The 13,152-nt window shown below is 36.4% G+C and overlaps 1 protein-coding gene across 1 annotated transcript; it reads right to left on the bottom strand.

Moving 5' to 3' along the window:
- Positions 1 to 2: 2 nt before the first annotated feature.
- Positions 3 to 8,370, bottom strand: LOC142173566 ((R)-linalool synthase TPS5, chloroplastic-like). The gene is made up of 5 exons (XM_075239184.1): positions 8,118 to 8,370; positions 7,703 to 7,922; positions 1,200 to 1,242; positions 472 to 720; positions 3 to 357 (listed from the first exon to the last, which is right to left on the bottom strand). The coding sequence occupies exons 1-5, from the start codon at positions 8,368 to 8,370 to the stop codon at positions 55 to 57; spliced, it is 1,068 nt and encodes a 355-aa protein (XP_075095285.1). The 3' UTR covers positions 3 to 54.
- Positions 8,371 to 13,152: the final 4,782 nt, after the last annotated feature.

Below are 13,152 nucleotides of genomic sequence, written 5' to 3'. Positions count from 1 at the left end.
AAGCATAGGTTTAGAGTCTTATTTTTTGATCATAGATGCAGTACATAATAATTTTCATGGACTTGGAATTGTGATAGGCTCAAAAAGTATTTTGGAGATACTATTTTTAACTTCGCCATTTTGAATTCCATGCCCATGTCCATGCAAATACATGCAATGTGCTGTTCTTGCGATATTCTTTGTAATTTCGACGAATGTTTTAGAAAATAACGAGTTTTCCCTTTGAGCTGTGTTCATCCGTTCCCATGTCTCCTTAATACAGAAATGTATGTGTTCTCTCGCCTCTTCTTCGGAAGCATCCTTTTCGTTCATGTAACACTGAATTGACTTAGGAACATCACCCCTCTTCAATTCATCCTGAATTAATTATTAAAATAAATAAATAAATGAGACACAAGTATTGTTTATAATTATAAATCAGGAGTCGTATAAATTAATTTTATATGAGAGAATAAAGGTTTAAAAGCATACTGATGATGTCGCTAAATCATCGGCAAGACGAAAAATTGTAGCAAAGCAGCGAATTAAGTCAGGATATTTGCTTAATGATTCCAATGCCTCTTTGGGAACTGAATTTGTGACGAGGAAAAATGCATGGACTAATACCATAGGAACTGCAATTGAGATCCATGCATTGTCCATGTATTCTTTCAGAGTTGGCACATATCCACTGTAATACCATCTTGCTTCTCGTATGAAAGATTTGCACAAATCTGCCCACTAATAACATGTCTCAAATAATTAATAGTGCAAATAAATTGATTATTTTTTAAATTTATAGTATTTTTTTTGTTGTTGTTTTGGGGGTGGGGTGGGGGGATATTGCGGAGGCTGACAGATGTCGCATGGGTTTAATAGGTTAGAGCATAGCTATATATGTGAAATTTCAGTAAGTTTTCAATGAATATTAAATTCTGAAACCGTAATTTCAAAAATACAATTGGTTCTTATGATGAAAAGCTTAAAGGTTGAACACATCAAATTTAAATATTGGATACGCCTCACGAGAGAATTAGAGGCAGTTTGGGAAGAGAGAACAATAGCTAAAAGAAATTAAGGGTACATACTAAAAGAAGGAAAAATCTTAAGTAAAATGAATCATATAGATTTTGTAAGGTAGGGTACGACGTCGATCCTTGCTCTTTGAGAATCTCATACGCCATTTCATTTGTAATATTGAATAGTGTAAGGTAACATACTTTCATATAGTCTAGAAGTTGCTCTATCGCTTTTATCTCCCATCTGAATTTATATTATCAGATATTAAATTTGTTGGGATTTTAAGCTTGTGTAGCTTAAAAAAGGTGAATGAGAAATGGAGGAAAAATAAAATATTTGAGTTTTCCTTGGGAAAGGGACATTATCCCATATCGGAGGAAGAAAAGGCTTTTGATGGGTATATATATAATTGCTCTTCTTCTAGCTCTTAAAGAGTTAAGAAAAAGGCAAGCCTCGCGCCGTCGTCGTCGTCGCTCGCTCGGCTCGGCTTCGGCTTCGGCTTCGGCTTCGGCTTCGGCTTCGAATTCGGATTCGGATTCTTCGATCAGGCCCGTTTTCTTTTCCGGATTATTTTAAATATATTTTTCCCGCAATATTTCAAATACCCCTTTTCCAACAGCCATGGCTGTTTCTGAAAGGTTGCAAACCTTTTCAGAAATAATGCCAGCAACTCTATAAATAGAGTTTGAATCCCAGAATCTTTCCTTACGAAATTTTCTGAGCTTCTTCTTCTGCACAATATTTTCCAGTGTGTTTTACGACCATTGAGTGGTTCACAGTTCATCAGATTTTTTGGTACCAATACACTGGTGAGTTAAATCGTTCTATCCTGGGAGGATATATTCCAGCACCTCGGGTACTTGAGGGGAATAATTTTCTTAAGGACACACTGTGTATTCAGTGGGCTCGATTTATTCCTATACTGTTTTTTATTTTCCAGAATCTATTTCGTTAAACAAGTATTACTAACTTTTTATTTTTATTTTTTTCAGAAAGTTAAATTGTTTATTACAGCAATACAGAATAATCACAATCTTAAGGAATTTTTTTTTTATATTCTGTATTTTGTTTATGGAGATTAAAACCTGTGGTTTTCTACTCCTTTTGAATTTTACTATTCTGATTTGAAGATATAAAAACTTCATCAGAGTATTGAAATTCGTAAAACGATTTGAAGAACATAAAAACTTCATCGTTTTTCTGTGAAACAGTATATAAAAACTTCGATTTTATTTATTATACATATTGTTTTTGTTAATAACAATATTGTTTACTGTTCTGATTTTACCATTAATTGAACTCTTTTGTTGTTTACAGTGAGAAATGGCAATTGATAACGGAAATTCTTCTGCGACTATTGCGGCAACGACGATAGCCTCGTCAAGCCGGACTGCTGTTCCACCGGCAGAGAAATCGGGAAAATTTTTCGGAGCCAACTTCAAAAGGATGGCAGCAAAGGGTGTTCTTTTGGCTTACCACACTTGGTATGCAGAAATTCACTAGTGAAGAACCTCCAGTACCTGCTGCGGACATGCCGGACAACGAGAAATTCATGATTGTTGAGGCGTGGAAGCAGTCAAATTTTCTTTGCAAAGGCTATATTTTAAGCGCTTTAGAGGATGACTTGTACAATGTGTACAGTGCGATGAATACTTCGAAATAATTATGGGACGCACTTGAGAAGAAGTACAAGACTGAAGATGCATGCTTGAAGAAGTTCGTAGTTGCCAAGTTTCTAGACTATAAAATGATAGACAGTAAAACTGTTGGAACCCAAGTTCAGGAGCTTCAACTTATTTTTCATGACCTTATTGCTGAAGGTATGGTCGTGAATGAAGCATTTCAAGTGGCTGCAATGATTGAAAAATTGCCTCCTTCGCAAAACAAGAACTATCTTAAGCACAAGCGCAAAGAAATGAAGTTGGAAGATCTTGTGATTCGTCTCAAGATTGAGGAAGACAACAAAACAGCCGAGAAGAAGTCTCGTGGAAATTCAACGATCATGGGAGCTAATATCGTTGAGGAGACTACTCCAAAAAGTAAGAAGAGAAAGAGGTCTTCTGGACAGACTAAGGAGCAGAACAAAAAAAAATTTAAGGGCAACTGCTACAATTGTGGAAAAATCGGTCATAAAGCCCCTGATTGTCGTCTCCCGAAAAAGTATAAGAAGAAGGGACAAGCCAACATAGTGGAGATGAATGATGACATTGATGATCTGTGTGCAATGCTTTCGGAATGCAACCTAGTTGGAAATCCGAAGGAGTGGTGGATTGACTCTGGAGCCACTCGACATGTTTGTGCTGTCAAGGAAGCATTTGCGACTTACTCTACTGCTGGTCCCGAAGAAGAGCTTTCCATGGGAAATACTGCAACAGCCAAGATTGAAGGTTATGGGAAGATATTCCTGAAGATGACTTCCGGCAAGGTGTTAACGCTCAACAACGTTCTTCATATTCCTACTATTAGGAAAAATTTAGTTTCTACTTCTTTGCTTGTTAAGAACGGATTCAAATGTGTATTTGTTTCTGATAAAGTTGTTGTAAGCAAGAATGAAATGTATGTTGGAAAGGGCTACCTCACAGAGGGCCTCTTCAAACTAAATGTAATGGTTGTTGACAGTATGAATAAAATTGCAGCTTCTTCTTATTTATTGGAGTCAAATGATTTATGGCATATTCGTTTAGGACATGTCAATTACAAAACCTTGCGGAAGTTAATTAATTTAGAAGTGTTGCCTAAATTCGAGTGTAATAAATCAAAATATCAAATATGTGTTGAGTCTAAGTTTGTAAAACATCCTTATAAGTCTATTGAAAGGAATTCAAATCCTTTAGACTTAATTCATACTGACATTTGTGATATGAAGTCGACACCATCTCGAGGTGGAAAAAAGTATTTTATTACTTTTATTGACGACTGCACTCGATATTGTTATGTTTATTTGCTTAATAGTAAGGATGAAGCAATTGAAGCATTTAAGCAATACAAGAATGAAGTGGAGAATCAATTGAATAAAAAGATCAAAATGATTAGAGGTGATAGGGGTGGAGAATATGAATTTTCATTTGCAGAAATATGTTCGGAATATGGAATTATCCATCAAACTACTGCACCTTGCACACCTCAATCCAATGGAATTGCGAAAAGGAAAAATCGGACATTAAAGGAAATGATGAATTTTTTATTAATAAGTTTCGGATTACCGCAGAGTTTGTGGGGCGAAGCTATCCTTACAGCTAACCGAATACTCAACAGAATACCTCACAGCAAAACGCAATCTATTCCATATGAAAAATGGAAAGGAAGAAAACCCAACTTGAAATATTTCAAAGTGTGGGGGTGTCTAGCAAAGGTACAAGTTCCTTTACCTAAAGGGGTTAAAATCGGACCAAAAACTATTGATTGCGTTTTCATTGGATATGCTACAAACAGTAAAGCATGTCGGTTTTTGGTTCATAAATCCGATAATCCCGAAATTCACATTAATACGGTAATGGAATCAGATAATGCTGAATTCTTTGAAAGCATCTATCCGTATAAAACTGAATGTGAGTCGTTAAGTGAAAGACCTAAACGACCTCGGGAAGAACCAAAGGAAAATACTCCAAGTATAGAAGATCCAAGGCGTAGCAAACGTCAAAGAACATCTACTTCCTTTGGACCAGATTTTGTGACATTCTTGCTTGAAAATGAGCCTCAAACTTTTAAAGCAACTATGCCATCTTCTGATTCAGCATTTTAGAAAGAGGCAGTCAATAGTGAGATTCAATCAATTTTGGATAACCATACATGGGAATTGGTAGATCTTCCTCCAGGAAATAAGCCTTTAGGTTCGAAATGGATCTTTAAACGGAAAGTGAAAGCTGATGGCACTATTGACAAATATAAGGCAAGACTTGTTGTCAAAGGTTATAGACAAAAGGAAGGCCTTGATTACTTTGACACTTACTCGCCAGTAACGAGGATAACATCTATTAGGGTGTTAGTGGCACTAGCGACCGTGTATGATCTTGAAATCTATCAAATGGATGTTAAAACAGCTTTTTTAAATGGAGAATTAGAGGAAGAGATTTACATGGAATAACCTGAGGGTTTTGTGGTAACTGGTAAAGAAAAAGAAAGTGTGCAAACTTGTTAAATCACTTTATGGACTTAAACAAGTACCCAAACAATGGCATGCCAAATTTGACCAAACAATGTTGGCAAGTGGGTTTAAAATCAACGAGTGCGACAAATGTGTTTACATTAAAAACACTCCAGGTCATGAAGTCATTATTTGTTTATATGTTGATGACATGTTGATAATGAGCAAAAATATGGCAGATATAAATGCTACTAAGCGCATGTTGGCTAGCTAATTCGATATGAAAGACTTAGGAGTTGCTGATGTGATCTTAGGAATCAGAATTCACAAGACTCCACAAGGTCTAGAATTATCACAGTCTCACTACATTGAAAAGGTACTTGACAAGTTCAAGTATTTGGATTTCAAAATTGCCAAGACTCCAATTGACGTGAGTTATGCACTTCAAAAGAATGAAGGTGAAAGTAACTCACAATTGGATTATGCAAGAGTATTGGGAAGTTTGATGTATATCATGAATTGTACACGGCCAGATATAGCATGTGCTATTAGTAAACTGAGTCGGTTTACAAGTAATCCCAATCACATATATTGGATGGCAATGAAACGAGTTCTGGGGTATCTCAAACATACCCAAAATTACGCTTTGCATTATAACAAATATCCCTCCGTGATCGAGGGATATAGTGATGCAAATTGGATCACTGGATCATCTAAAGTTAAATCCACGAGTGGATATGTTTTCACAATTGGGGGTGAAGCAGTGTCTTGGAAATCATCCAAACAAACGTGAATCGCCCGTTCTACAATGGAATCTGAATTCATAGCTTTAGATAAGGCCGGTGAAGAAGCTGAATGGCTCCGGAATTTCTTGGAAGATATTCCATTTTGGCCCAAATCTTTGGCACCTATTTGTATACATTGTGATAGTCAAGCGGCAATAGGCAGGGCAGGGAGCGTTATGTATAACGAAAAATCTCGTCATATACGGCGGAGACACAATACCGTTAGACAACTACTCTCTAGTGGTGTTATCACAATTGACTACATAAAGTCAAGAGATAACGTGTCGGATTCACTTACAAAAGGCCTATCTAGAGAGGCAGTTGAAAGATCATCAAAGAGAATGGGGTTAAGGTCTAGGACAAGTCATCATGACGGTAACTCTACCTAGCAGACTGGAGATCCCACGAGCTAGGTTCAAAGAGATCAAACAAAGTTATGAATGACGATTCAACGTTGTCAAATAACTCAACCCATTCTCGTGATGAAGACAATGTTCAGAAATCGAGGTAAAGCATTAAGGCTTTTTGATGAGTCAACAAAGCTTAAAGGTTTTTTAATGATTTGCTAAGTCTGGCAGGATATGACCAGATAGTATGTCTATAGGATTACACGTTTAGAAATCACCTATGTGAGTGTGAAGTGTAAGTCGCTTCAAGGGGAATGAAAGTAAAGGCCCATTCTCTAAGCACTCATGAAACCAGGCGGTGTTCATGGCTGAAACGAACATAACCGTGAGAACCATAGATGGTTAAGGATTGATTATGTGACTTATGTTGTCTAGGTATACAACAAAGCTCGACGGTTCAAATATATCAAATCTACCGATTGACCGAGTATATCCGATATAAGTTCACAACGAAAAGTTCAAAGGAAAACCTACTTATCCAGATGCAATTAATTCTTGCATGTAAAACACACACGCGTCCGTGCATTCCTTTATTTTATAGCCATTCCCCATTCATGTGGGGGATTGTTGGGATTTTAAGCTTGTGTAGCTTAAAGAAGGTGAATGAGAAATGGAGGGGAAATAAAATATTTGAGTTTCCCTTGGGAAAGAAACATTGTCTCATATCGGAGGAAGAAAAGGCTTTTGATGGGTATATATATATAATTGCTCTTCTTCTAGCTCTTAAAGAGTTAAGAAAAAGGCAAGCCTCGCGCCGTCGTCGTCGTCGCTCGCTCGGCTCGGCTTCGGCTTCGGCTTCGGATTCGGATTCGGATTCGGTCAACGATTGATTGATTAATCTTTTTGGACAAAATTTCTTTCAATTATTTATTTAATTAATTAAATAATTAACCAATATTTCAAACACCCCTTTTCCAACAGCTATGGCTGTTTCTGAAAGGTTTGCAAACCTTTTCAGAAATAATGCCAGCAACTCTATAAATAGAGTTTGAATCCCAGAATCTTTCCTTACGAAATTTTCTGAGCTTCTTCTTCTTCTTCTTCTTCTGCACAATATTTTCCAGTGTGTTTTACGACCATTGAGTGGTTCGCAGTTCATCAGAGTTTTTGGTACCAATACACTGGTGAGTTAAATCGTTCTATCCTGGGAGGATATATTCCAGCACCTCGGGTACTTGAGGGGAATAATTTCCTTAAGGACACACTGTGTATTCAGTGGGCTCGATTTATTCCTATACTATTTTTTGTTTTCCAGAATCTATTTCGTTAAACAAGTATTACTAACTTTCTGTTTTGTTTTTTCAGAAAGTTAAATTGTTTATTACAACAATACAGAATAATAACAAAATTAATTTCACTTGACAAACACGAGGAGAAAGGTGATTAACTAGAGATATATATAGCTATTTTTCCCAAAAGTAACTGACCTTTCAATAGCATCAGTGAAGACTTCCAACTCATCAAGAGTGCCATAAACATCATAAATATCATCTATTATTCCAACAAAAGCAATGACTTTTGTCAACATTCTTCGGAAGTAGCTGTGTTGAGGCTCAAATTCTATCCCCACTGCCCAAAACAAATTCTCCACCAGTCTATCCCTTGAAAATGATAACTTTTCTGCAAAGTCATGTGCTCTTCCACCACCTTTACATGAAAATTAATGTTGTATGAGAAACAATATATGACAAAACCAAATCATCTTATTTAACTTTAATCCACTTAATCAAAATATATCTCACCTTGATAGAATTCCTCACCTTGATATAATATATGCTGATTTTTAAATAATTAACAAGAACAATTATGAAAGAATGTGTGTAAAACAAAAACAATACAAACAGAATACCATGTAATCATTGTGTATGGACTGAATATATTCAAAATCCCACATAGAAGGTTTGTAATTCCCTGAACGCCTAATAATAACGGGATTTTGTTCAGCTATCGTGCCACTAGAGAGGCAGGCTTTTGATACAAGTAGTGATGGCTGTCCTAAACGGCTCAAGGAGGAAAAAAGAGTAGCTGAAGGTCTTCTTAACCCTATTAAGGTGGCCATGGACAGTATCCCTACGTTGTTGAATACTGCCTCCATTGATATATTCAGTTCTATGTTTTACAAGATTCTTTAGTTGGTTGGATCCCCCAACTAAAAGATGATGTTATATATAGAGAGAGAGGTCGCAGATTCGTCTATTATGAATGGGACGTGTTATATTCATTAGTAGTACTATCATTTTTTTCATGGACTTTGAAATCAACTAGAACTTTGATGACTAGTAATTTATATTGGATAAATTTGTAATTATTAAAGTAGATTTTGAATTGAAAAAATGACAACTCTGTGCATAAAGTATCTCCCGTTCATGCAGGGTTCAGGATTGGAATATTCCTATCGTAATTGATTATCTTTTAAAAATAAATTTTAAATCAGACAAAATTATCATTTAATTATTTTCTTAATAACTTAATGTCACGACCCAAAATTCCCTTCTTCGGACCGTGATGGCGCCTAACATTTCACTTGCTAGGCAAGCCAACGTTAGAATAATATTAATAAATTTTTAAATAATTTTTAAATTATTAATAATCAAGAAAACAAAAACGGAAGCAAAGTTTGAAATATAGTGAATAATCCATAAAAATAACGGTGTCTAAATACCATCCCAAAATTAGTGTCACAAGTGCACGAGCTTTTAGAATAAATATAAATAAGGTCTGAATAAAATAAAGCTGTCTGGAAATAAATACACAGCTAAAGTAAAATAGACGGGGACTTCAGAACTGCGGACGCCATGCAGTTATACCTCAAGTCTCCTCTGGTAGCTGAAATCCGAGCAAGTCTATGGTACGCCGCTGGGACCAACTCCAAAATCTGCACAAGAAGTGCAGAGTGTAGTATCAGTACAACCGACCCCATGTACTGGTAAGTGCTGAGCCTAACCTCGACGAAGTAGTGACGAGGCTAAGGCGGTTCACTTACATTAACATGTACGCAATATTAGTAACAACAACAATAATAGAAATAAACCAGTAATTCATTTATAATAATTGAAGGCAACTCAGCAGTCATAACCAATTATCATTTCCATTAATTCTGTTGCAGCGTGCAACCCGCTCTCACAATATATTCACATTCAATTCTGTTGCAGCGTGCAACCCGCTCTCACAATATATTCACATTCAGTTCTGTTGTATATTTATTTCGATCAAATATATATATAGACTTTTAAATAAGTCTGTTGCGGCCTGTAATCCGATCCCCCAATATTGACTTTTCATTAAGTCTATTGCGGCGTGCAATCCGATCCCCCAATATTGACTTTTAATAAGTCTGTTGCGGCGTGTAACCCGATCCTCCAATATTAACTTTTTAACAAGTCTATTGCGGCGTGCTACCCGATCCTCCAATATTAACTTTTTAACAAGTCTGTTGCGGCGTGCAACCCGATCCTCCAATGTTAACTTTTAATAAGTCTGTTGCGGCGTGCAACCCGATCCTCCAATGTTAACTTTTAATAAGTCTGTTGCGGCATGTAACCCGATCCTCTAATATTTTTATTTCAATCAATTCTTATAGAAGAAATTCCCCAATAAACGCAACAATTAATATAAAATCATAAGACAACAAGCATACAATAATTATAATTTAATTATGAAACAAACAATGACAATTAATAATTTATTATAGAAATCAGGGAGGAAATAGGCAGTTTAATATTTAATATGCTAAATGTCAAATAACAATTAAAACACATAATTCAAATAGCATGTAACAATTAATGCAGGAATTCAAGAATTAATATTTTGACAAAGAATAAGAGAGAAACAATTATTAGAATAATTAATTTATGATTAAAAATAATTTATGATTTTTCAAGTAAGCAGGCAAATAATTAAGTTGACGACGTATAGACACTCGTCACCTCGCCTATACGTCGTTCACATGCAATTCACATAATAAATAATTTAAGGGTTCTATTCCCTCAAGTCAAGGTTAACCCTGACACTTACCTCGCTTTACGAATTCCATTCAATTATTCAACCACAGCTTTCCCTTTTAAATTTGCCTCCGAAAGCTTCAAAACTATTCACAAACAATTCGATATATTCAATACGAATCATAGGAATTAATTCCATATGAATTTATAAATTTTTTGGATAAAAATCCGAAATTCATTAAAATATTCGGCAGTGGGACCCACGTCTCAAATCCCGAAAAAACTCACGAAATCCGAACACCCGTTCTGATACGAGTTCAACCATACCAAATTTGTCCAATTCCGATATCAAATGGACCTTCAAATCTTAAATCTTCGTTTTTGGAAGATTTTATAAAAATCTGATTTTTCTTCCATAAATTCACGGATTCATGATATAAATAAGTATGAAATCATGAAATATAATCAATATAGGATAAGGAACACTTACCCCAATATTTTTCCGTAAAAATAGCCCAAAAATCGCTTTACCCGAGCTCAAAAATGGGAAAGAATTGAAAATGAGTCGAAACCCCATTTCCAGAACTTAAGTTCTGTTTCTGGGATTTTTACCCTTCGATAACGCGGTCAGTGACTCGCGTTCGCGAAACATATTTTTGTGCTGCCAAAACTTTGCTCTTCTCGAACGCGAAGGCAATGTCGCGAACGCGAAGCCTTGCCAAATTTGGCCTTCGCGGACGCGATACACCCTACGCGAACGCGAAGCTTTAACGTTTGGTGCCCGGCCAGGCCTCGCCTTCTACGCGAACGCGAACGCTTCCACGCATTCGCGATGAACACTGCCCTCTTCCCTTCGCGAACGCGTCCCCCTCTTCGCGAACGCGAAGAGTAAATTTCACCTGCCTCCAGTTTCTTCTTCGCAAACGCGAGCCACCTCTCACGAACGCGAAGAAGGATACCAGAAGCAGATTTCTGCAGTTTTTTCCAAGTCCAAAAATGGTTCGTTAACCACCCGAAATCAACCCGAAACCTCGGGGCTCCAAACCAAACATGCACTCAAGTCCTAAAACATCATACGAACTTGCTCGCGTGATCGAATCACCAAAATAATACCTAGAACTACGAATGAGACACCAAATCAAAGGAAGTTTTCAAGAAAACTTTAAAACTTATATTTTTACAACCGGACGTTAGAATCACGTCAAATCAACTCTGATTCTCACCGAATTCGGTAGACACGTCATAAATATTATAGTGGACCTATACCGGGCTCCGAAACTAAAATACGGACCCGAGGTCAATAAATCCAACATCAGTAATTTCTTAGAAATCATTAAGCTTTCAAGCTTTTAATTTTCATCAAAATATCATAACTCGGGTTAGGGATCTCGGAATTCAATTCCGGGCATACGCCCAAATCCCAAATCACGATACGGACCTACCAGAATTTTCAAAATACTTATCCGGGTCCGTTTGCTCAAAATATTGACCAAAGTCAACTTAGTTGAGTTTTAAAGCTCTATTTCCTATTTTAATCCATTTTTCATATAAAAACTTTTCTGAAAAATTGTACGGACTGCGCACGCTAGTCGAGAAATGATAAATGGTGCTTTTCGAGGTCTTAGAACACATAATTACTTACTAAATTTAAAGATGATATTTTGGGTCATCACACTTAAGACTTTAAGCTAACTTAAATTTTGACTATTAAAAGATTCATAGCGGATAAAATTGACTCTATATGGACTTGTTTACTCGAAAAACGGATAACAATTGAATTTATATGCGGTTCTAAGGATACGTAGTATAACTTGGTATAAATTGCGAAAATATACAAATGAATATCGAAATTAACTGTAAAAGAGATAAATGCAAATCGAATAAATTAATTAGCCTATACCCTCAAGTTTGATCACCCTCAAACTGAATGGAAAGTAACGAATACAAGAACAAAGTGACTCAATATCAAAGCCAGAAGAAGAAAGGCAGTATATTGCTTTTTTTATTCTATGAATGAATGCCCCCTACAAATGATCAAACCTCATTTATATAGAAGGGAAGTCATATTCTTAATATAATTTCTAAATACAGTAAGGAATCCCATGATAGATTAATTAATTGGTCTCTCCTTGATATACATCGGGATTTCTGCTGAGATTCTCGCCCAATTGCGGATAGTCCGGTTTTCTATTTTTTTTGGCTCGATAAGCTCTCCTCAATTTTGGCCGATCTCGATTTTGATCGGTCTTTAGCTTGTTCGATCTCGATCGTGACCGGTCTCTATTTTGGCCGATGTCGATCTTGATTGGTCTCTGGATCACAAACTCGGCGACCCAACTTCGCATTATGGCTCGATTCCACACGAGGCCGAACCTTGTTCTATTATGTTCCAATCTCGATTAGTCATACGAAGGGCAAACTCGATTTTGACTGTATACAAGACTAATGATAGGAAGCATATAGCTCGATTCCAAATCGCTCCAATCTAATTAATCCTCATCAGCAGAGGGCTTTGAGGAGGCGTCGGTCTTCTTAGGCAGCAAAAGGTTGTGAATGTTAAGCATAACACCGCCATTAGCAATTATTACAGTAGACTTTGAATTCAACTAAAATAATTTCACTTTGAATATTGGTAAATGGGCGATGGACTGGTCAATTCATTCCTATGAGTAAGACTTCTACTAGAATGTCATCCCTATTTTACTAACTATATCCACAGTGGACAAACGGCGGTCTAATAAATTAATTATACTTGAGTTTTGTTTTTGTTTTTACACCGTAGTTAAATCAACAGTGCTTTTCAGTTAAACTTTAGTTTTAGAGCAAAGAACTTTTGTGTGCGAGTCATCAGTTCCTAGACTAAAAAATATTGTGGTTGCTTCATTTAGAAAGCCTTGGAGCAGGTCATCAGAATCCTCAAGATGGAGATTGGAGAC

The sequence above is a fragment of the Nicotiana tabacum genome, chromosome 19 (assembly GCF_000715075.1).
Source record: "Nicotiana tabacum cultivar K326 chromosome 19, ASM71507v2, whole genome shotgun sequence".
In the NCBI taxonomy this organism is placed as follows: Eukaryota; Viridiplantae; Streptophyta; class Magnoliopsida; order Solanales; family Solanaceae; genus Nicotiana; species Nicotiana tabacum.
Note: the sequence above shows the minus strand (reverse complement) of the source record. Positions and strands in the feature narration are given on the sequence as shown.

Coding starts and splice junctions, on each gene's coding strand:
- LOC142173566 (XM_075239184.1), bottom strand. CDS start 8,370: ATGGAGGCAGTATTCAACAACGTAGGGATACTGTCCATGGCCACCTTA. Junction 7,923..8,117: donor CAATGATTACATGGTATTCT/GTTTGTATTGTT, acceptor TTTCATGTAAAG/GTGGTGGAAGAGCACATGAC. Junction 358..471: donor ATGATTTAGCGACATCATCA/GTATGCTTTTAA, acceptor TAATTAATTCAG/GATGAATTGAAGAGGGGTGA.